Source organism: Echeneis naucrates, chromosome 2 (genome assembly GCF_900963305.1).
Source record: "Echeneis naucrates chromosome 2, fEcheNa1.1, whole genome shotgun sequence".
Taxonomy (NCBI): Eukaryota; Metazoa; Chordata; class Actinopteri; order Carangiformes; family Echeneidae; genus Echeneis; species Echeneis naucrates.
In genome coordinates, this window is record NC_042512.1 from 11,246,416 (window position 1) to 11,271,382 (window position 24,967).

General features: G+C 43.1%; 1 protein-coding gene and 1 long non-coding RNA gene across 5 annotated transcripts in view; one reads left to right on the plus strand and one right to left on the minus strand.

Moving 5' to 3' along the window:
* zeb2b (zinc finger E-box binding homeobox 2b) overlaps positions 1–9,837 on the minus strand; it is an 85,872-nt gene extending 76,035 nt beyond the window's left edge. For all 4 annotated transcript variants that reach the window (XM_029523005.1, XM_029522995.1, XM_029522986.1 and 1 more), the window contains exons 1-2: positions 9,452–9,837; positions 7,929–8,069 (exon numbers count right to left, since the gene is read on the minus strand). In XM_029523005.1, the coding sequence (XP_029378865.1) occupies positions 7,929–8,001 (73 nt within the window). In that variant the 5' untranslated portion in view covers positions 8,002–8,069; positions 9,452–9,837. The remainder of the gene's footprint in view (positions 1–7,928; positions 8,070–9,451) is intronic.
* Positions 9,838–9,904: 67 nt separating this feature from the next.
* On the plus strand, positions 9,905–16,335 carry LOC115056515 (uncharacterized). Its single transcript, XR_003841801.1, has 2 exons — positions 9,905–10,141; positions 15,495–16,335. It is a non-coding gene; the product is annotated as an uncharacterized LOC115056515 (long non-coding RNA).
* The last annotated feature ends 8,632 nt before the right edge of the window (positions 16,336–24,967 follow it).

Genomic DNA, 24,967 nt, shown 5'->3' on the forward strand with positions numbered 1-24,967 from the left:
CAACAACTGAATAAGTGCAAACAGCAGGACGAGATGGAACGGATGGGCCAAATAAAGACTTTGCATTTTCACTTGAGAAAGACTCAAATGAGGCATGATATTTCAAAATGCATTTTCCTCCTACGTGATGCATAAAACATGCCGGCTTAGGGTAAAGAGTGTACACACGTAAATGAAAAGTCCAAATGCATGCAATTATTTGCCGGACCACTGAAGTTTCAATTTCTGTGTTTGCTTTTTGTCAAAATCACAAGGTGTGAAAGGAGGAAACAGAGAAAACAAAGGGATGAAGGGATGACGCCCGGGATAAAAGAGAGAGGCAGAGAAAACACGCAAAAGGCCTGATATAAAGTCAGTGAAGCTCCACAGAGGCATCTGAGTGTGTTGCAACTTTACTCAGAGCAGCGTGTCACACAACAGGCACACATCAACATAGAGGGGGGAGCTGATACGACCTGTCAAATCCTGAGAAAATGAAGGTGGGCCCGTACTGGACAGGCAGAACGCCGCTGCCAGGAGCACCTCTATATCTGTCGCCTTTGCTCCATCACTCCTCATCTGTGCTTCCTTCACCCTGTCCTCAGCTGACGACGTCTGAGTGACCCAGACTTCTGACAATCGCCTCAGCTCATGCGATGCAGCGACAGACACAAACTGTACTCATCCTCGACTGTGACACAAGCAGAGCCAAATGAGCACCATTTAACTCACAACTTTAATCTTCACTAGATATCACAGCGCGCTCACTTTCGTGTCTAAAAAGCCGAGAATAACCGCTCTTTTTTTTTTTTTTTTAAGGCAATTCCTTGTGGGAAGGAAGAAGTTCAGGAACAGTTCAGCTGCCATGCACTAAAAACTGGGACTTGCTTACATGTAAGAGAGCTTTTTTATGATGCATAAACAAAATGCAAAAGATTAAGGCCAAAAGCATGCAGGGAATGCCACGGTGCCGCCTGTGTCACCACATTGTTTTGGACGATACATCATTATTGCCGTTTAAACATAAAGGGAAGTCACAGGGGCAGAATTGGCTCTCTATTGGCTGATTCATGCCTCGGTGTTAGTCAGGCAACGGATCCCAGCCACCGCGCTTGCTTTCATCGTTCTTGGCAGTGGCAGTTGCTCTCTGTGTGTTTTTGTGTGTGTGTGAATGTGCATCTCCCTAAATACACTGCAACTTCTGCAGCTCTGCTTTAACAAACCCAATATGTCCCGTCACACACACACACACAAAAAAAAGAGAGAAAGGAAAAAACAAAACAAAATAAAATGGCAGGAATGTCATGTTTACCAAAATAATCACTAACAGCACTTCGTAAAAGGGAAGAGATGGAGGGCCGGTCACAGAGTGTGCTGAGAAAATATATGAAGAGCAAAGGGATGCCACACAAAGAGTTAATGCCCCTAACACCACCACCTCCACCCCATTTCTCCAAAGCACGGGTTAATATCATGGCTGCCTGGTAAGGCATTATCCAGAACCTCTCGGAACAAAAGGCCCCTTTTGCAAACAGACTCCTACTTTCTCTCAGTGTCCAAAGGTGTTTGCTGAAGTAAATCTGCCTAAATCCTGCACAGCTTGGCCAGGAGGAGGAGGGAGGGAAGGTGTACCGATAATCCTTCTTCTTAACCAAAAAGAAAAAAAAAAAAAAAAAAAAAAAAAGAAAAAAGTTCTGGGTAAGGAAAAGAAAGAGAAGAAAGAAAAACTGGAATCCATATCACATGATGCCATTTAAAGAGTTGTGGTACCCCCCCCCCCTCTCGTCTCCCCATCTTTGCTTAAGATTTGCATACATCCAGCCTGGGAATCAGATGATAAAGATATCTTGCTAATCGTGGATTAATCAAGAGATAAACTGCATTGTGTGTGTTTACATAAGTGAACATGGTGCATGTAAAGGCTCTCCCCACCCCCCGTTTTGTTTTTGAAAAGATGTGACATTTTGACCACACCTGCTCTGGGAATCCACAAAGATTCGAGAAAAAAAAATAAAAATAAAAAAAAAATGTTCACGGCAAACGTATTCCTAGACATTTGTGCAGCTACTAAAAAGTTCCGTATTGTCAAACAGAGAAGGGGAGGAAAAATAAAAGTGTGTCGCTGAGACACCTGCTCCTGACCCCGATCGCCTTCCCTGAGCACAATCCAATCAGTTGCAGCCAGGATTTTTTTTTTCTTCTTCTTAAGTGTGACTGGCCACGAATAGTGTGGGCATGCCATCTCGTAACACTATCTGTCTGTCAGGAGGGGCCCGGGTCCCTGCTAGAGTAGGGAGGCTATAAAAGGCTTGTAACCAGGGGACGACCAACAAACAACCACAAACACCCTAGTTATTTCTCTCCACCATCCACCCACCCCTTTCTGCCTCTCTCCCTATTTTTCCCCTTCCTCTTCCTTTTTTCCTCCTCTCCTCTCTTGCTCTCATTTTTTTTTTTTTCTTTTCTTTTTTCGCCCCCCTTTTCATCTCAGGCCCTTTTCTGATGCTGAATGCAAATGTGTAGCCCTGCTGCTGGCGGCGAAAGGGGCTGAATTGTGATTAAGAGGGAGAAGAAGAAGAAGAGGAGCTCCTTTCTTTGTTCTCCCCCCGGGGGATGTTTACCAGGAGAGACACGGCGGATCAGATATGAAAGGCATTCAGGTCAGCATTGATGTGAGCGAAAGTGAAATCGTACCTAAGGCATTCCAAAGACCCGCGGTGTCAGGGGTCTGGGCTTGCGGTGCCTCTGCAAGTGTGTGTTCTCTGGCCGCCAGGCGAAAAATATCTTCACACAAGCAGGGCGGTCGAAGAAGGAAGAATGAAAAAAAAAAAAAAGAAAGAAAGAAAAAAAAAAAAAAAAAAAAAAAGAGAATCATGAAAAAAAAAAAAAAGAAGGAGGAGAAAATGTGTCAAAATGTTTTTTGGCTATTTTTTTGGGAAGAGGAGGAGGGAGGGATGAAAGTTTTCTGTCCAGTGTCCAGGATGGAGTTGAGATGATCATTAGTTTCCTTTTTTTTCTGGTGTGTGTATGTGTGTGTGTGTGTGTGTGTGTTGGGGGTGTACAGCCACAAGCCATGCTATTTGCTTTTATCTGCCTTATCAAAGCGCAAAAAAAACTGCGCTTGTGTGTGTTGCTGTTGTGTGTGTGGAAATGCTGTTGCTCAGCTACATTCCTGATTTAATTCCTTGTGGAAAGCACATATTAGAGGATTTGTTGAATAACATCAGCTTGAAAGCCGAAGATATCACGCTGCGATGACTGTATCGCTGTCTCTATGACACACACACACACACACCCACAAACAATAAAATAATATAAAATCATGTGAATGGCAATAACTGCAAATACTCCTGGCCCTTTGACAGACTGATCCCATGAAAAAAAACCTTTTCTTTCAGCAGCGACACTGAAGGAAACGTCTTTTGCTCCTATATACCAACGCCACGCTTGAAATCACAATGATCTCGTAAGGGAAGTCCATTCATTTTTATGTGCTTGGTTATATACACTTGACTCTCACACTTTGAGCAGATGGATATATTTAGCTCGTGACGACTGCAGCCGGGGGAGAGGGAGTTTAAAAAAAATAAATAAATAAAATAAATAAAAAAAATCATGTGATGCAAAAAGCTACCGTACGCTCCGGAAAATAATAAGGCCTCATACAGCACGCCAAAGTGCAATGTGAAGTTGTGACAGGACAAATATGCCTCCTTATTAGCCTGCATTAAGGGAAACCTGCTTGTATTTTTTTACATAGGGTAATTGGAATGTATCTATTTTGATTCAACCGCAAGGCCGACGATATAAAAATACTCCAGTAAGAACCATCCCTGGCTATCTGCAGATCTGTACACCACGACACTCTGAGTACAACAGGCCCCCCTGCTGCACGCCGCTTCCTGCCGGCCCCTGTAATATCTCACAGTAATTATTTCACTTGCTTAAACAAAATAATCCCTTATTTCCCTCAACATGAATGCACTGCAGAACAATTTCTTTTCTCTGCTTCTTCCTACAGGAGAAAGAAAGAAAGAAAAAAAAAAAAAAATCCATCAGGAGTGTAAGGTGTCCGCTTTGGCTGCTTCACACAATTGCCAACCCGTATGGGAATGGCAGCAGTGAATGGCGCAGTGGACAACCCCCTGCCACTATTGACGGTATAAACATGTAAATGAAACACATTACCACTGACAATCAATTGTCCGCGAGCGCCCTGCGAAACCTGCCCTCGCACCCCCCCCTCCTTTTTTTTTTTTTCTTACCTCCCCCTCCCTCTTCTCAGTGACGATGGCAAAAACTACCCGTACCTTGAGGAGGGAAAGGAGGAGGTGGGAGGGATGGATGGAGGTTGGTGGATGAGACATGGGAGGAAAGAGGAGTGAGGGGTGTGTGTGAAAAGAAGGCAAAAAAAAAAAAAAAAAAAAAAAAAGAAGTGGAAGAAAGGGAGCACCTTGTCTAACCCCCCCCACCCCCCAATTCTCTACTGCGGGAGCTGCGAACACAACTTTAAAAAGGCGGAGGAATAATAGAGATGGACAAATTGTTTAGACTGGCAGAAATCTGCCATTGTCTGAGTCTGAAAGCAAAGCTACCCCCTCCCACACACACACTTTGCCTGTTTTTCCTCCACCTTAAGCAGGAATCTGTGATAGCCTTAATAACCACATTCAGACTATGATATCAAACTCCTGCAGCCACAGGAAGATGCGGCGAGAGGGGGACAGGCCTCGTCTTTCTGCTTCTTCCTCTGCTGCTGCTGCTTCAGATTATGTAATCAGTGCATTTCTGAGGGTATGTCCTGACATCGAAATGTCATCTGGGATACAGCAGCAAAAAAAAAAAAAAGACAAAAAAATGTAAAAAAGAAAAAAAAAAAAAAAAAGAAATGGTTCGCCGAATCGAGCGTTTACAGGAAACACCCTGAGAAAAATAATGCAACATCTGTATTTCCTCTTTCATCCTCTCCTTCGACAAAAGCTGGCACAGTTTGATGCAAAGAGTCTGTGTGACATTCAAATCAAACACAACGCAATCAACCAAACGCAAAGAGGGTTTTTTTTTTCTTTTTTCTTTTTAAATTCTTAAAAGGCACGTTTGCGATGCTCACGCTGGGTTGGGTAATATCAAAATAAGGACAGGTGTGCGAGTGCTTCTCCGTTGGGCGCTCACAGCTGGATCTGACAAGCAACACCTGGCGAGGGCCAAACTCTAACACTTCACGCTGCCGAGATCAAGTTACACACCAGGAGAGGAGAAGGGGGTTCTCTCTTTGGAGCGGTTTAACAGTGGAGGACAGGGTGACAAAAAAAAAAAAAAAAGGAGTCATTTCTCAGGTTTTGTGGCTTTTAAACATTGCTGCCATTTCAGTCTATCAGCTCAAGACAGAGGCTTCACAGCGGCATGCAGGGGCTCTGGATGAGGAAGGGATAAGTCATGAACTGTGGTTAAATACCACATGACAGACTGGGCAGTGAGTGAGTAAAGCTACAGTAGCACCTCCAACCCTGAAGGCCAACAGTCATCTGGATGAGAATGTCATTGGTTAGACAACTTAGTGAGCAAAATGCCTCATTAATACTAATTGGCACAAATGCCAAAATGCCCTCTCCATTTTTAACCAGCAAAAAAAAAAAAAAAAAAAAAAAAAAAGCAAAAAACAAATCTCAACAATTCCAGTTATTCAATCTGTGAGGATGCAGCGAATAAAAAAAATAAAAAAATATCAGGATAAATTTCAAATGGCTGGCTCGCTCAATTAAAAGATAAAAACTAAACCAGATGTAAAATGTGTGATATTTTTTAACCAAAAAGAATAAATAAATAAATAAATAAAAATAATGGCAGGTGGCAAGCAGATTATAATTTACAACAAAACATGCTCGCTTACACACCACCACCTCTAAAAGCCACTGAGTCAAATTAGCTGTAATTGTATATATTTCTGATTTGTGTATATTCATCTGATTTGTTAGTTAAGGGAAGAAAGACTCGCTGCATCAGCCCTCCATCTGCTAAAATATTTAGAAAAACCTGTGTGTCTGTACGCGATACAATTTTTCCCCCCCCCCCCCCCCCCCCCCCAATGCATTCGAGGCGTTTTGTTAGTTACTGTTGGAAGAGTCAGAGTCTGTCCTGCCGGCTGTCACACGCTTCGCCCTGCCCTACCATCCCTCCACAGAGCCAGGCAGGAAGAGGACAGGGAGACAGGCAGAGAGACACAGACCGAGAGTGGCCAAGCCTCAATAAGCCTCTGCATTCCCAGGGGGGAGGATTGGGGGTGAGCAGGGGAGGGGCGGGTTGGGAAGGGAGGGGGGGGGGGGTCATCAGACAGAGCTAGTTGTTATGGCAGAAAGAAAGAAAAAAAAAAGGGGGGGGATATTCACTTTTCATATTTTAGAAGTCGAGCCGTATTAAATCCATTTTCTTGAAATGTGTATTCTCTATGAAATGAGACTACATTTTTATAGGAGATATAAATATTATTTACTCACTCTGCCAAAGCTCGTCGTCTCTTGTCAGGTTTAAAGGTGTGAAAATTATATTTGCTTTGCTAATATTATTTTATCAAATGCTACATTTGGTACAAAAGCCAAGACTGGTTTTCTCCCTCTCACTCCCCCTTTACAAAACAGGTGGCCAGGGCTAAACAGGCTGTCATCTCCCTCAATGTGTCTTATTATTTTATTTTTCTTTTAAGTACTAATACTGCAAATGCACATATATATTGGAAATCTCCCGCTCCACTGTTGTGCTCCCGTGTTATTCGGTGTGGAACAAAATGCTTGTCTGCTATTGATTGTATGAAATCAATAAATGAAATCTGATCTAGATAAATAACCTGTGGGGGCAGAGATTAAAAAACTGTTGTGGAGAAAGCAAATAAAAGCCTCGTCTGAGCAGCTGAATCACAGCCTCAATATTTTACACACACTGCTTCAGCTCGCTCAGTGTGTTTGGAGCCTATATGGAATAATCAGGAGTAACGGGGCCAGGAAATGTCACTGCATATTTGCCTCTTGTGGGAAAGTGTGCAGTCAAATGGGGGAAAGAAAACCAACAGATCTCCACCTCCAGCACTCCAGTCCAGACCCAATTAATGTCCAGCATTTATCTGACATGTGATTCTATTCCTATATGATCGCTCCACCGCAATAAACTTAGTGATAAAGGTAAACAAAAGCGCACAGGGCTGCAAATTGAGCCAACAACCTCATCTACCATCTCCTGTGAATAATGTCACCACTCAGCTTGTTCGGGAAAACAGCGACTGTGTGTGTGTGTGGGGGGGGGGGGGGGGGGGGGTGTTGGGGGAGGGGGTGGTCGAAAATGTGCCTGACAGAGGAGATGGAAGGGCCTATTTAAGAGAAAAACATCACGGATACCGCCTGCCAAGCGCGTTGGTTACACCAAATCAAAACTCAAGTCACAAGAGCGGACTTTTCCACCGAGCAGCCACCGATGCTCAGCGGCCGCTCCACAGTCCCCCCCATGGCGGGGTTTGTCCCACCCGGCTCCAACTTTCCAACATCCACAAGTTTCCAACTAACCGCCTCCAAAAGGCTCCTTCGAATAATCCCCTTACGAACACACATAAAAAACAACAACAAGCTATTTTAAAGAGTCCAAGTGTGGCGTGGTGGGGTGGGGGGGGCGGGAAGGAGGGGGTGGGGGGGTGGGGGTGGGCTGGGGGGGGAGTGGGGGTGCAACACGGACGCGTTTACGCACAGTTTCTCCAGGATAACGGTCCCGTTATCCCTGCGTAAAAGGAGGAAGGCAGATATGCGCACCAGCCGCAGACCTTCACACATCCCGAACCGCAGTGGAAACCTTCAAACCAGGCTTGCATCCAAACATTACCCCCCCCACCTCCCCGGCTGCTTGTTCCGTCCCCCCCCCCCCCACCACCAACACCACCACCACCCCACCCTCCCCGGGATTTTTCTTACCGTTTTTCCGTCTCGGGTTGGCTTGTTTTCGCCTCTTACACCTGGGGCCATCCGCCATGATCTCTTGCTTCATTGATAAGTGTGTGTTGGGATCAGATGGCAGCTCGCATGGACTCGATCCCCTTGATTTCAGCCCGATATCTGACGGGAAACACACACACGCGCGCACACACACACACAGACAGACAGCAGAGACCAACAATGTGGGAATTAGCGTGGAGGTCCACTTGCGCCGGACGCGGACAACAAACTGCGAATGGAAGTTGGATGGAGGGACGGGTTTGAAAAAAAAAAAAAAAAAAAAAAAAGAGAAAGAGCCGTGGGTGAAAGTATGAGAAGGAGCAGCGAGGGGGATCCGTGTCCATCTAATTTTGATTTTCAGCTGATCGGCTGTCAGCTTAGTGGCATTAACAGCAAAGCAAACAGCAGGAGGAGGAAGGGAATTAGAATTTCTCTTATTGGGGAAAACCACGATTCATTTCGCCAACGAGGAGAGCAGCGAAAGGCTCAAACTCTTTACTGTTATTTCATTCACCAAAGTTTCACAATCGCTTTATGTTTTTCTCCACTTTTAGGAAAATGATTCCTTTGACCACCCCCCTCCAGGCACATAACTGACTAACGTTTTGCGCTTTCAGTCCGGGTTTGGCACAGGAGGCGAAACAGGTTATTAAATCTAATTTGTGCCAAATTTTAGGGTCAAATCCAGATCTTACACGACAAAGGCGGCGAAGGAGACAATGAGCCTCAGCTTGAATAAACCTGATTAAAAGTCCCACAACTTCAATAAACACTTTGGTTCGCCTGGGAAAAAAAATGGACTATATGTTTTAGGAACTAAATCCAAGCTGTTTGGAAGCAAAAGATGGGAATTAATTGTTTAAAAAAAACGTGTCAACTCGCGCCGCAAAATAAGAAAAAAGAAAAATCTTTGAAGGCACAAATGGCGCATCAACAAAAGCGATAAGAGTCAAATCGCCTGTGTGGGATGTTCGCTTCTCCGGCTAATTTCTCAGAGCAAATACCGTTATTGCAGGAAGTGAATATTGACAAGAGCTTTTGTTTGTTGTGGACACTTGAGCGTTTAGCTGAAATATACAAAAGACAGTAATATAAAAACAGGCAGGAGAGACTCAGAGGGGGGGAAACGGGATGCATATCGCCTTTTTTCTTTCCTCCAAGGATAAGCGGTGCTGTGCAGCGCCAAAACGCCTCGCAAAGAGCACATTTCCCCGGCTGGCAGGAGCCGGCAGGACGGCTCTACACCACGGAGATAAAAAAAATAAATAAAAAAGAGGTGAGGGGGTTAATTTCCAAAACAAACGCACCTATTTCCACCTGTGCAGGTAAGGCAAAGTTGAGCTCCAACTCTGACGCGGAGCGCGCCGAAGTTTTATTATCCAATATTTCTCCGAAAGCAAAAAAAAAAAAAAAAAAAAAAAAAAAGCAAAAAAAAAAAAAAAAAAAGGTCGGTGCCAGAAATAAAAATAAAAATAAAAAAAAAATAGAGAGGAAACACATACCTGTTTTTAGGAATGGAAAGAGGTGTCGTGTGGATAAGAGTTGCGAGGAAGGGATGATACCGGAGCGCGTCGGTGAGCGGATCCTTTTCCACCGGTGATAATAAAGCCTTAGAAATAAAGCCTTAGAAATAGTTGGGAGGAGGGAGGGACCGCTATTCCTGCTAGGGCAGGTTTACAACTGATGTCTTACACCCACTCCAGGAAACAAACCTGGGTAGGGACTGACGTGTTACGCCTCTTCTAATGACATTTTTTTTCTTTCCACCTCCTTTTCTTTGCCGTGTAACACAGAGGAGAAGCCCCCTGAAACGCACGCCACCTATCTTCACGGGAGGGGATAATTGAGGAGAGCCAAACGTGAGCATCTTCTGGGTTGAACGTGAAGTTTTTTTTTTTTTTTTCCTCCTCCCTCCTCCCTCTCTCCCTTTTCTCCCCCTCTTCCTCCTCTTTTCTTTGCCTCAATCTCCTCTCTCTTCCTCCATCTCCTCTCTTTTTGAGTGAAACCAACTATGTCGGGCTTCGACGCGGAGCAAAGAACAGGCGACAGTGTGTTTTCTCTTTCTCCGTGTGAACGTGTGTGTATGTGTGTGTGTGTGTGTGTGTGTGAGTGAGAGAGAGTGTGTGTCTGTGTGTGTGTGTGTGTGTGGAAGGGGGAGAAACTTGGAGCGCGTCCACACCGGCCGCAATCATGTAAGGATTCCTTTTTTTATTTCTATTTCCACTCCGTTTAATTTGCAGAAATGGCAGGGCTGATACGGCGGGATGCGGGAGTTGGGCTGGGGAGCTAATTCCACATATTCTCCTTATTGTAATTGGCTGCGACTGCAAAAGGTTTGGGGATGTCGGGCTTTTATCTCCGCTGTAAAAAATAACCGTCCTTTAGAGGAAAACATGCTTGTTGTCGCTAAAGACTCCGTCAAGTGTGGTGACATTTGCCCAAGTATAGATAATTAAATATTTTCTCATATTGGGCACAGTCAGCTTCATGTCAGAGGGACTGTATTTTTTTTTTATGATGATTTAATTTGTTTGCAGAAAATGGTTGGAAGAAGATGAACACGGTTTGGAAACAACTGGAGTTTCGGCGTCCTTAAGAGAATTAGATTGTTTTATATATTTAAAAAGAACTGTAAGGTTAAAAAAAAATAAGACCCGAGTAAATCATTTTGTTTCTGCAGCGTAACACTAAATAATTGTTGGTTTATTCCCTGTGGCGTACATCACTGTCTCTGTGTAAAAGTCGCAAACGCTCACACAGTGGAGGGAAAATATCTATTGTCATTTTTGCCTCTGCTTATTTGCAATTTTAAATTGTGCACGCAAACGAAATAATAATAATAACAATAATAATAACAATAATAATAATTAAGTGTGTTCTAATACAACCAATGACTGCACAAGCGACAGCCCAGTGACAGGCAGGGCTGCAGTAGGAATAGTCTGATGGTACTAAAGGAGCAGAAAAATCCCAGAAAGTACAATAAAGTGGCTGCAAAGTCACTACAGAGAGACGCAGAGGCGCCGCGAGTCCCCGCAGGAGTATGAGAAGAATATCACAGGAATATTCCGGGTGTATTAGAGTGATATTTTTTTTTTCTCGTTCTTGATTCCACTTAACAGGATGAATCTCGCATTTATTACAGAAGTCAACCATCTCAGCCCCGTCCGGTTTACAACACACACAGAGAGAGAGAGAGAGAGAGAGAGAGAGAGAGAGAGAGAGAGAGAGCGAGGGGAAGCTCCACCTTTGCAGCTCCGTGATTGGTTATGTACATAAAGTATTATTTTGTGTCCTGTCCTCCTGCAGTTCGCCACTGTATGGCTAATTAAATCATCAATCAAGGGGCTGAACTGGTTCAGACCCCCCTCCACCTGCCATCCTTAAAAAATAAATAAATAAATAAATAAAAAAACTAAAACAAAAACAACTAAAAAAAAGAAAGAAAAACAATGCGATGCAAAAAGAAATCACCCATTAAACAGGCTCTTAACTTCTTGTGGGGATTTTTGGAATTATGTTATTATCAGAAAGCCGTTTCTCACTTTTCTCACATGTAATATTATTATTACAAATATCATTATCGTTATTAATAACGCTGTTTCTGTCATGGGCCAGTGGACTCTGATTTTCCTTTCCTTTTTTTTTTTTTTTTTTTTAAACCAAGTTTTATATCATCTCCATCTTGAAATGTCGTCATTATTTTCTCCCTCTCCTCGAACAACAAGGTGGAGGGCGGAGGGGGGTTAAACCGGTCGGGGTGAAGCTGCTTCGCCTCTCGCTTTTCTCGGGTCGAAAGTGGATCCGGTCCTGGGTGAATTATTGTCATGCGTAATTTACTGCCACGGTGCTCGCATGTAAACGAAGCAGTCCAGCTCCCTCTCTCTCTCTCCCTCTCTCTCTCTCTCGCGCGCGCGCACACACACACACACACACACACACACACACACACACACACACACACACAGTTTCTCTCCGCTAGACGTGAACACGCGTACACACACACGCGCGCGCGCGCGCGAAGCGTCCCATTCATCCATTGGAGCCTGGAGTCGCACCCCTTGCCTGTTTTACGCACACAGGCTCTGCTACGTGGGGCCACATTTTCACCGTGAAAACGGATTACAATCGGTGTGTGACCTATAGGGGGACCTTGTGCTGAATGAATATATTGATTTAAATGAGGGCAGGCCGATCAGAAACACATCCTGCGTGGCTGCGGGATTTCTTTTTTTCTCGATCATTTTGATCTTGATTGTTCATTTCAGATTAAAAAAAAAAAAAAATGCAAACATGATGCCTGCTGTAGATTCAGTGAGTAATGGGGAAAGGCGATTGCTTGTTGTGCCTTTGCTAATTTATACTGAGGTTTTTGGGGTGAAGAGTCCAAATAAAAAGGCAGATTTGTAATTAACAGAATTTCTGATGCATTGTGGTGATTTTAACTGTATTGCTGTTTTTCTTTTGTGCATCCCCCCCCAAATAAAAACATGACGCTTTTTGCAGCACATTATCCTCCCTGGCTTATTTTCTGAAGTTGAAATGTTGCCCCAGAAAAATCAATAAGTAGAAATTCACTTGGGTTTAATGGTTTTTAATGTCCAACACCTAAATTTGGAGCTGCACAGTTCTGCAGCTGTCTGCCTCAGGCTTGACTGCTGATTACCAAGATTATAATCCTAATTTTCTCTCCCCCTCTTTGCTTCAGTGTGCATGTGTGTGTTTGTGTGTGAGAGAAAGACAGACAGAGAGAGAGAGAGAAGGCCCACTTTTAGTTTTTTGACGGCACAAACACATTAAGGCGGTGGTGCAGTGGGGCTGAAGAATTGTTTCGCAGGATTTCCAGAGTTTGCCAGTCTTATCGCCGCTTCCGTTTGTATATTCAATTGTCAGGTTACACACACCGCAATAAGTAGTATGTCAGAGGCTGCAACACGATTGAACGCCGAGCAGCCTTCAATGTTTACGTGACGAGAGGGCTGCGCAAACAAAGATCTCCATTTTACAACGAATAATGCACTCTCCTTTACACTGGAGTCATTCAGCTGATCATAGTTTTCAGATTATGTACAAGATTGAATTACTGGATCAGCATAAGTGACCAAAAGTGAGAGGGGCCAAAGGTCACTGCAGCATGACAATAACACTCTGAAAAGGGTTTGATGATTAAATGTAAAATTCCTGGGGTAAATTTGCTCATTATTACATTTTCCACGCCCAGTACTCACAGGATTGTGTTGCTTGAAGCAATTTGCTACTGTAGTCAAAGTGGGAAATTCTTGAAAACGTTCTGTGCATCGCCACGAGACATCAAAACTGTCCAGTGAAAACGAAAGCCTTGGACGAGGGGAAGGTCTCTCTGCAGAATAAAATCAGATCTCAACTCGTGTCGGCAGTCAGCATCACTGACCTTCTGATATGAGATGATTAAAAAAAAGAGGACATCAGTCCACTGATACGTCCGTCCAGCCCTAACCGCACAGAAAAGACAGCCTGATCTATTTAGTACAATCACTGCTTTTATTCCATTTTGTTGTTGTTGGGTTGTTTTTTTTTTTTTTGTTTTGTTTTTTTTTTTTTGAGCTAATCATGATATACAATAAAATAAGAGGCGACGCACTGGGAGACAGGGATGCCACAGCAGAACATGCCTCGGGACTGAAACACAGTTGCATGTACATGTTGTGCATTCAACAACTCAGCCGCCAGGCGTCCCTGATTATTGGCCTAATTTAGATCTGTGAGAGTCACATGACACTGTGGTTCATCCAGTGATGAATCTGTGCCCAGTCCAGCTCTCAAGGAAAAAAAAAACAAAAACAAAAACAAAAACGACCAGCTCACCCAGACCCGTTACAATCGTTGTGATCATTTGTGATGCAGAATTCAGGACTCTTTCATTTTGTGGGTGGGCTTCGTGAAACTCAAAGGCTCGAAGGAATAAGAGATGACATAAACAGCCTTTTTGCTGCAGTGTGTTTGTTGCTGTTTTGTTGTGAAAGCTTGCTCAGAGGTGGGCGCGACTACTGGCAAAGGCTTACCTGTGACTGCCAGATGTGGAGACCGGGGTCCCCGCTGCAGGTTGTCATCAGAATTCAGGTGATCGAGGATTATGGATGGATGAAATTTGCCCATTTCTCTTGTCTCCCTCTATTGACGATGATTCAACGTGAAGGGGAAACAAAACAAAACAGAGAGAAGGGTGATGATTTTGAACGTTCACTGAACAGATATTTCTACACAGGCTTTTTTTTTTTTTTTTTAAATCTCAACTGTAACTGTAGATGGTTGATTCACACAACAACAACAGCTGGGAGGTCAAAGGTCAGAGTAACACAGGGCTCAGCTGATGTGGCTACATGCTATGTGATGTTAACACTGATGCATTCGGCTCGAAGCTGCTGACTGTCGGGGGTTTGGTGCCAACTGTTAATCCTTTTATTGTTGGAACAAACATCTTGACACGTTTCCAAGTTAAATAATGATTCAGCTCTCCTCCGGAGTTTTGTTCTTATCATCAGGTAAGATCGTTTAAAGCTGACTGTTGTCTACCGTGGGACTCTTCATACACTAATTAAAAGCTTTTTCGAAGGGAGCCTCATCAGTGGCATGTTAAAAAAAAAAAAAATAAAGAAATAAATTAAAATTACATACTTTTCTCTCAATAACTAGAAAAAGCATCTTGATACAATCCTTTGAAGAAATAGTCTGATGGCAGTTTTGTGACAGGAAGACTCCAGCTCTGCATGGATCAACATGGAGAGCACGCTCAACAGCATTAGCTCAGCATCCTACTCCACTCTCCGTTATAATAATAAAAGTCAATTAGAGAAGCTGACAGTGACACACTGCAGTCCTCCACTGCCCCGTCCACATGTGTCAGGTGGTGGGGCTTTTCTGAGTAGTTGCATCGTGCATGTATTTGACATGACATGAAGCAAGGGGAGATTATTTTTATTCTTTTTGGGTGAAATCCGTCATCATGACTCAGACTTCCCTGCAGCAATAATGGCGTATACATAAAATGATACCTGAACAAGAATTAAATGTATTTTAATTGTTAGGTCGGGTAAATATTCCATTAAGTGGCTAAATTACTAAAAGAAAAAAAAGAAGAAGATGGGCTTATCTTTAAGTGAACAATATAGAGTGTTGAGAGAAAGGCTAACGTTGTGTGTGCAAGTTTTTACAATCTGCCTTCAGCTGAACGAGTTGGTGTAAAAACAATTATAATCACTTCATGTGATGTTGAAAATTAAACAAAGCTGGTCTGACCATGGAGTGGGTCTACAGAAAAAGAGAGAGGGACATTTTTGAAAATTCACTTCTACAATTCAAAACAGCTGTCAAAGTGACTGCAGCTCGCCCTCTCGAGTGCTAAACTCTCAGCATTCCGTTTATGCTCGAGCCCTGAAAGCAAGTTTTTAATTAAAATAACGGTCGTTGTAGTGTTCAGAGGTTTTGAATGCATGACAGAGAAGGCGTAGTATCCTAGATCACATCTCCTCTCTGGCTCCTCACTGTGCTTGTTTGTGGCTCTTCCAGCTCAACATCAAACTCAACATCTCTCGACGGGCCCTGGCTCTGTGATGGCCACCGCAAGAGCTTCAGCACCACAGCAACTCCAGAGATTGACGGACAATTAAAGACCGAGAGGCGAAGGCTGAAGCGTGTGAGCTGCAAGAACTCCTCAAACATGCAAAAAGGATTTAGTTTACATTTGCCATGAGCAAGAGAGAGAGAGAGTGGGGGGGGCCTCTTCTTTCTCTGAGCATTTCTGATCTCTCTCAGTCAGACACGAAAGCTTGCAGAGAGAACAAGACCGCTGCATAGCAGATTGTTGCAGAAACAAATGCTTACACCAAAAAAAGTATTGATTTTTTTATGTTGGTCTTGTTAGCCGAAAACCAAGCAGGAGGCTTCTACAAATGACCACTTATTCAACTGAGACCCTTGGAGGAAAACAAAAAACAAAAAAACAAGACATATCATGTGTTAGCCATCTTTCTGTTGTTGTTGTTGTTCTACTCCTGTGGAAAGAGGTCAGATTGTTTTTTCCAGCTCATAAAAACAAAAACCATATAAACACCCGGTTTGGAAAGACAAGATGAATAAAAACTTTTCTCCTTATTAAGATACACAAGTGATGCCTGATATTCTGCGCGCGCACGCACGCACGCACACACACACGTCAGTAAAAAGCAGTGTGATTATGCCAAAAGAGATGCTAAGTGGACTTCGACTCACACCGTTTCTCTTCAAGTCAGGAATTATGTATGTGCAGTTATCACTAAACTGGCTGCACGTTCAAAGACTTAAATTATTATGAGAAAGCATCAGAGTTAAAAAAAAAAAAAAAAAAAAAAAGAACTTTCACTCGTATTGATTGCTGGCATGAAAGTGAATCTTGTTATGTATCAGTATGAAAGTTTGTTGCTTATTGCCTAATGAATCTTCAGCTGCTATTTTACAAAGCAGATGAAGTATAGACCACTTCATTGGCCTTATTAGCAAATCCAGTTTAGTGAAAGCCCTGCAGTTAGTCCTGTGTTCAGCATGTGAGAGGTTGCAGTTATACAGAATGTGCTTCTAATATTTTGGCCACTCTGTTCTTGCACTCTTCTTCCAGATTAGCCTTTCATTTTTTTTTTTTTTTTAAATGCATCTCAGGTGGCACTCTAGATTTCACGCGACATGCGGCGGTGGTGGGTGTGACACGCGACCGAGGTCAATGATCTGCAGTCAGAATTAAAACGCGGAGGCTGCTGCGGCGCGAGGCTTTAACCATTAGTGGAGCTGTTCTGTGCGTTGGAGGCAGACACAAAGGGACAGCGCACATTTATGTAATGTGATATGCAGAGTCTGACTGTCTACGGGCTGATCTGAGCGCAGTCTGTGCCAGCGCCACCAAAACAAATCCTGCACATTTACTGCGCTTGACAAGTGAAATGGTTTTGATTGGGATTCTGATAGATCCCACATGAAAACTTTTACTCTGGGAGGAAGAGAGGGGGGGGGAGAAAAAAAAAAAAAAAAAAAAAGGACGACTCATTTCTTGCTGAAATGAATAATTGACAGGGTCTCCGATGAATAATTAATCAAACATTTGAATAATTGTTGTAGCTCTAATCTTGACAGACATTTGCATATCGGCATGCTCTTAATATCTGCCTCTGTATATGAATTTACATCCTCTCAGGACACAAAGATAGAATGAAAAGATCTTACTGAAATCTGTAGAAGCCTTGTCCGACGGCTCAGAGCTTCCGATGTCTTGACATGAGCCGTGCATCAGCTACCGTGATGCACTGCGAAGAGAGGAAAAGAGCTTATAAACTTACTGCGCTCTGATTAAAAAGGTACAAAAACAACATTTAACACTGCGGCGCTTCAACGCCATCCTGTGTACACATGCAAACACATGAACTTTCTTCATGGGTAAATAAGGCGTGATTTCAATAAGAAGGCATGCAGGATCAGAACGATGATTTGACTGATATTTATCTAAACTAATACAAGGATGTTTGAGTTGAAAGAGAAATCTATACTGTTCTGATACTTTCGAGCCTAAATGGTTGCAAAGAAAAGAAAATAAACCCAATTTCGAGGACTTCATTACCAAGAAACATTTCACCGGACTCACATTTGCCAACAAACGCAGTTCCTTCTCAACGGAAACAAAGCTGGAACAAATCAGCAATTATTTTCAGCCATAGTTTATCTGAGTGCAGGCAGATAATTTCATAAAGCTAAAATGATTTAATGATAAACGTTTGGTGCCGGATATAAAACACATCAGTCTTGGGCGGAAGAATAGCCCCTTTTAAGTTTGGAAGTTTCCCCCTGTCTACTTGTTAGCATTGCATCTGAAGACATAAACACATTTATCTCAAATTTGGTGGAGAACTGTTGGACAGTTAGGCAAGCAAAAAAACAAACAAAAAAAACAAACAAACAAACAAAAAAACCACCTATTTACCCAGACTACCCAAACCACTTTTTTTTTTCCTTCTTTGCAGGAAAGAAAAGCAGCTGATTATAAAGTGGGAGTCAGGTTGGTCATGACTGTGGCATCATCAGGAGACCAGGACTTGTGACCTGCTGATGTTTTAATACAGTGTAGAATGGTGAAATGAAAAAAAAAAAAAAACTGTGGCTGTGAGGGGAATAAACACCACACCCGCAATCTTCTTCTTCTTCTTGAACTTAACTAAGTGCTTTCGGATGCTTCAGATGCCAGGGCTGGATATGACAGAATAGTTGCTAATAAAGAATATTAAGCGTGAACACCATTTTCTCTATATTACATATACATGCTTGTGTTAAAAACATTTGGAAACTTGTTGTTCGGACCAAAAAAATTAAATATAGAAGCTACCTGAATTAGCTCCCAGTTTAACTACAATTGTAACACATGAGACCCAACTTGTCCACTTTACAATAAAAAAAGATAAACCACAAAAACAAAGCGCTGGATACGATTGTCTAAACCTACTATACCGCAATTCATTGCCTCCAAACACGGCTAAAACAAGTGTGCGGATGTGTTTGTGTGTCTGCCCAAAAGATCGCTAACTCTTAACTAGACACTGGCAGACTGATGCACCAACTGCGGCAGAACTTTGTGGAGAAGTCAGTTTTGAACCTTTGGCCTCTTCGATAAGAGTATAAGTTTGGAGTTTGTGGTTCTAAAAGCTTTGCATTATTTTTCAGCCCTGGCACAGACAAACATGTCTGTTTTATCCTGCGCTAAAGTTTATGGCCCTGCAGGAGTTGGGAGAAAAGTCGGTTCACGGTCTGCTGTATACCTCCACTGCTCATTTTCGACACGCCATCCTTTCCTGCATTGTCATCCGTGGCGTTTGTTATCTTGACGCACAGAGGATTTTGGGGAATGTTGATATAAGCTGGCGTGCGAAGCAAATTGCTGTTGTGTTCACCACTTCCCTCATCTTTCTGTCCTTACTGAGTACAGCTATCACTCTCACCTCTCACTTTTGATCATTTTTTTCTTTGCAGCCACCGGTGTGTGTGTGTGTGTGTGTGTGTGTGTGTGTGAGGGGTGTCGATGATTCGTCTTTTGATCCTGGCGTGCTTGTTGTCAAAAGCTGCCTGGATTGAAGAGACTGTTGGCCACAATTGAATGTGACAATTAGGGCGCGATCACAGTCCCCGAGTGGAGCACTTAAAGGCTAATTTACATGTCACTTTGCCGCATTAAAAAAAAAAAAAAAAAAAAAAAAAAAAAAAAAAAAAGTCAGAGAAAAGATATTCTGCTTTTGCTCACCCTCCCTACCACCTTCTATTTTTCTGTCTATCTGCTCTTTCTTTCTTTTTTTTTTTTTTTTTATTCCTCCATGCCTTGTAAACTGTAATTTGTACACTGCTTAAGGGAACCTGGCAGGAGAGAGGCGAACAGCATTTCCATTTGAAAGGAGGCAATCACCAGGCCACTGCTGAGCCTATTGTCCGGTGGCGGCGGTGGGGGCTGGCAGCAATTTACAGGCAGTGAAGTTAACCTTCTGGTGAGGTACATTACACACAAGGTTTACACTCGTATGTATGTAGATCTTCTTGTGTTTGCTGATATACTAGCTCAGCTCTGTTCTTTTATCAAAGCCTGGATATCTGTCAGTCAGGCTGGGCAGGATTGTTATCTCGCTGCCCCTCCTGCTGAGAGACAGTTACTCTGCCAAAATGAACTGCACTCAAATGGTCCAGGCCTCATGTGGGATGCTCCGATTGGTATGAAACACGCCTCATATTTTCAACCACAACTTTGAGGAGACGAAGGAGTATCTTCGCTCAGCTTTTCGAAAGTTAGCCTGGATCAAACCTGGAAATAAATACATTCGAGGGCAGGCTCGAGATGTTGAGAAACATCAATCAGCTTGATGCACGAGGTCGAACTCTCTTTCCTCATTGTTATATGACAAGACTAAGACGAACTTTCTGCGTGAAAAAGGGCAGCCCCTTCATTCATCCTAACGACATTAGCAAACAGACCTCCCCCTCCTCCTCCTGTAGCTCTTCCTCATGGCTGAAGTTTCTTTTCGCCTGTTCTGACAGGCTGTTTGTGACAGGTGCAAAGTGTGTGTGTGCATGAGCGTGTGTGTGTGAAAGGACCCCCGCACCCCCACCTCTTCATCCATCTCGCTCTCTCTCTCTCTCACACACACTCACACACACACACACACACACACACACACACTCCTGCTGTCCTTTCAAAGAGAACATAGAGGGAACAGAGTGTGTACAGAAACAGCAGGTTGATGGGATAATGCCCATCATCTGTTGCACCGTGTCATTTCTGTGCTGCAGTAACCTGCTTTTGTAACGGCCCTGAGCACACAAACACACACACACACACACACGTGTGTGTGTGTCTGCATGTGTCTCTACATGTGCATGAGGAAAATGATAGAATACAGCGATAGAGTGGAGCTGAGTAGGAAATGATGCATGGCTGATCCTGACTGGGATATTTATTTAACGTGCAAGGGACAAAGACAAACCTGAAGAACGTTGTGAAATATAAAAATGTAAATGTGAGTGCATCAGTTTAAATGAGTGAATAGGTGTGTGTGTGTGTGTACGTGTGAGGTGTTCAGGCATACGTCAGGCCACACAGGGATTGTCGTGTGACTCAGCCTGCTCACAGTAATCATTGGAATAAATTCCTTCTTCTTCTGTGAATGACCTAATCCAGATTTGATAGTCATTATATCAGACCTGTTTCATTATGCCGTAAACATACAGAGGAGATAATCTTAATCTCTGTAATGCCACTGTAAATGAGAATAGCACTGCTGTCGAGCCAAAGCCACCTCTGGTTGTTACGTTTGCATCTCCTGGCAACATTTTAAAAACTGACAATCACTGTCCAAGCTTCCTGATATTTGAAACATCTGAGAAAATTTCCCTTAAATCCTTCAGAACATACTTTCTGCGGATACTTCAGTTACTAATATGAGTATCAGGTTGAATGTAGGTTACTAATCCCAGCGATTGAGCCTTTAATTAATTGCACAGTTTTGTAATAAGGCTGGGGGGATTAGTGTGTGGACAGGTGGGCAGATTTAAACCTCACTGGGCTGGACACATGTTGAGACTGAGGGAAAGCCATCATCCCGAACAAAGAGGGATTTTTTTTTTTTTTTTTTCCCCCGGTGGAAATAGTCCAAGTGTGTGTATGTGCAACAGAAACTGATTCTGTTGCATGTAAGCTTGGACAATCCGTGTACTGCTGCACCGTTTTCACAAAAGGCTTCAAAGGGTTTGACAACAAAACCTTCATGCAGCTCGAACAAATAAAACGTTCTCTATAGAACCGAGCTCACATTGATTTGTATTTTGGTGCTTTAATGTTTGCTCTTCAAAAGGACCTTCCATATGACCACGGTCAAAGGTGTTTGTTGGACAGAGTCGGGAGTTGTCTATGACGGTCGCACCTTTCTGAGCTACAAAGACTCTTCTCCGCATCCCCAGGCACAGTATCTTCAAATCTAAAGGACCACACACACACACACTTTAACATAGCAGCTGGTTCTATGTGTAGTTTTCCCCCACGTAAATTCCCATTTGATCATTTTTCTCTTCATGATGCACTAAATCTTCCTCCCCTGGATGATTTAGCAATATTAGATGTAGTATATTTACGTAATGGCCACCAGTTCTAAAATATTTTCAACTTCTACTGGGAAATCAGCGAGCAGGCCAGTGAATCAGAGCTTCGGCAAATGTTGCCTTTGTGAAAGGTGGGGGAAAAAAAAAAATGCCACAGTGAATTCACCTCACTGTGAGCACCATGAATTTAAATGTGAACTGATTTAAACTGCTGTGTGTTTTATCAGTCTCCTTGCTGTTTTTCCAGTGACCGGAGCAGAATTTAAATCTCTTACCAAAATGGTTTCTGGGAGTTGCACTATTTTGTCGGGCCAGTTCAATGTTCAGCCAAGTCCTGGAAGTGATCTCCATCAGCTGCCTACAAGAAAATGAGCAGGATTCCTACTGAGCTTCTTCTTTTTTTTTTCTCTCCCTCTCCTCTCTTCCTTCCACTTTTCATCTTTATAAACTAAAAACCAAGTCGCATGTTGTCATCACACTGACAGGAACATTTTGAGTTCCTGAAGAGCTGATATTTTAGATACAACTGCAGCAGTTTTCATAAAGCGTGGTAAAACTGAGCTTCGTGCCATTTTAGCAGAGAAAAGTTCTCTATGAAAGTGTTTATGGGGAAAGAATAACACTGTTCTGAGTTTAAATGAGTAACTGAACATCTCAGGCCTGAGGAGATTACACTTTCTGAAACTTGCTGCGACATTGTTTTAGAAATCTTCATAAACACAGGGCCGTTATTAATTTCTGCAGTATACCGTGAGTGTTTGGTCTTTAGTCTAAAAATCTCTCATCAGTAATAGTAGCAGTATTTGTATTACTCACCCACCTACGCATATCTTTATGCTGCACATGGAGAGATATGCACGTCTCACACAAATGTAATGTCTACAAAGCCCAACCCGCACACACACACACACACACACACAGAACACATTCCAGCACATTTACCTGTGTTTTATGTCTCTCCCAAACAGGCTTGTGATGATGTGCTGCAACCTGCTGAGTGGCTCCATGGGAGGGATGACGCAGATATGACTGAGGGGGAAAAGGGAAAGGGATGTGACACACACACACACACACACACACACACACACACACACACACACACACACACACACACACACGACACAATTAAACGAGAAGTTCTGCGGACATATTTTGTTCTTTCACATTTAATGACCCTATTTCATAAACCATTTCCTACAATACACATTTTTTTTTTATTGTGAATTATTTGGTGAATATATTGGGAATAATAGCAAATAAATAATGATGTCGGAACACACAAAATCAGCTTGTGACAGTTCAACTGTGGCTTTAGAGTTCCTGAAGTTTGTTAGTGAAGAACTGTTCCTGACAGCAAATAAGATGCCTGCTGCTGTTTTTAAAGACAACTCAGAAGGGCAGTCATATAAGATCAGATTGAACTTTCTTTTTTTCATTTATTCATTTTTTTAGGGGTCGTTACATTTGAACCATTTCTTTTCTAATAAAATGATGACCAAAACTGGCTCTGACACACACACACACACTGTTGTTGAGCATACGTTTCAAAGATGTTGCATGGATACAATGTGAAGATGCATACACTATTTTCATGTTCAAATTCAAAAGATGCAAAGTGCATCGAAAGCATCTTTGGGGGCATCCGTGGCAGCGTTTGAGTTTCGGAGATAACCACATTCTGACATTCATGAGATACCGACAGATGAAGACTTTTAACCTTCAAATATTTTATTCTTTCAATTTTTTCCTGTGAGAATTAGAATTCAAAACAAAATCAACAAGAAGCTGGCGGATCTACTTTCAAGTCAGTCATCGCTTTCTACCAGGAGTTGTTAATTCTGTTTAATACTCAATGTCTCATTTTGCAGTGAAACTCTTCATTTATCTCCAAATGTCAATTTAATATAATTAAACACATCTCAGTAAATAAATCATGGTGGGCATCACGTTGGATGAGTTTTCACGGCTCCGAGTGTGTGCCGTGTTTTGGGTTTCTCTCTCCCTCATTATAAGCAGCCTTGAGCAGTATACCAAGTCTGTCTCCTTCCCCACACACACTCATGTTTGCCAAGCTCTGTGCTAGTTGTTAGTGGCCCCAAACGGTTTCACAGTACATTGAGGGTTTGATCTTCTGCTAGTGATATGATGGCACAGCATGGCCGAGCTGCTGTGCACACTGTATATGGAGACCGGAGATGCGGACAGAAGACCACTTCAAGCCGCCCAGAAACTCAGCTCTGTGCTGACTGCTGAGGAGAATAAAGAACTGCTGTTTGATAGCAGATTTACACTGAGTGAAGACTCCCCCCCCCCCCCACCCCCAAACCAGATGATAACTCAGGTGAAAGCAGCAGCAGTCTTCCACGCTGTCTTTTATTGTAGGGAAACACCAGAATCCAGTTTCCATGTATGTTAATATACACACTGCGTATTCATATCTATAGTACCGCACGTCTGTGGGCGGAGTCACAGTCAAATGTTAAAACATAAAGAGGATCCCCGAAAACATGAATGGCTACTGTTTGTCCAAGACCGTCCGCTTTCCTGTTTCATAGTTTCTTTTAGCTTCACAGGCTCATCCTCATTTAGAGATTTTCTTCGACCTGGTCTGGATGCATTCAGTATTTCGGTGACCTGGTCTGTGTTGAAGGGCTACTTCATTGAAGTGCGCTCTCTCTGGCACTAACACTGAGACACTGCAAAAAGCAGCCCCTAAAGCCAAAGACTAAACACAAAGCCTCGTGCAAACCAGACAGTAGGGGTTTAATACTGTGCTCCAATCAACTTTTGTCATCTATTTTTGGGGGCAAAAGGGGGCACGAGGAGGGAGGAGCGTTTGGTGTTTGGGAGGGTCGTTGGGGTCCGTCTTTACAGAATTGTCTATCAATAGGTGCAGCCAGTGTCAGTAGTCCTTCTCATCAAACCGGGGCCTGACAAAGAGGCGGCGGCGCATGGGAAAGGGGCAGCAAGGTGAAACTAATGCCATGGATGTTTGATTCATCAGGGCCTCATTGTTGGCGGCCACGGCTGATTGTGAAGGTTCAGTCAAGCAAAAGGGGTGCGGAGTAATCAGTCGGATTTATGGTGCCGAGGGCCTCGGAGAGAGGGAGAGAGAGAGAAAGAGGAGAAGAAAGCTGGACAGAAGCTGTTTGCAGTGCAGCCGGAACAGGTCTGAAACACACATACCTCATACCCAGAAAAACTGTTTTTGTTCCAGCTTCCTCCTGTACTGACAACCTGACCCACTGAAAGAGTGAAATACATGGAAACATATAAACCTTGTCTCTCTGCAAAGGCTTAAATTCCCACCTTGTGTCTAAACCCAAAGCTAGCGCCGCGTGGAAACACAACAGTTAGCTGTCTGTGTACAAACAGACACATACAGTTTGTAC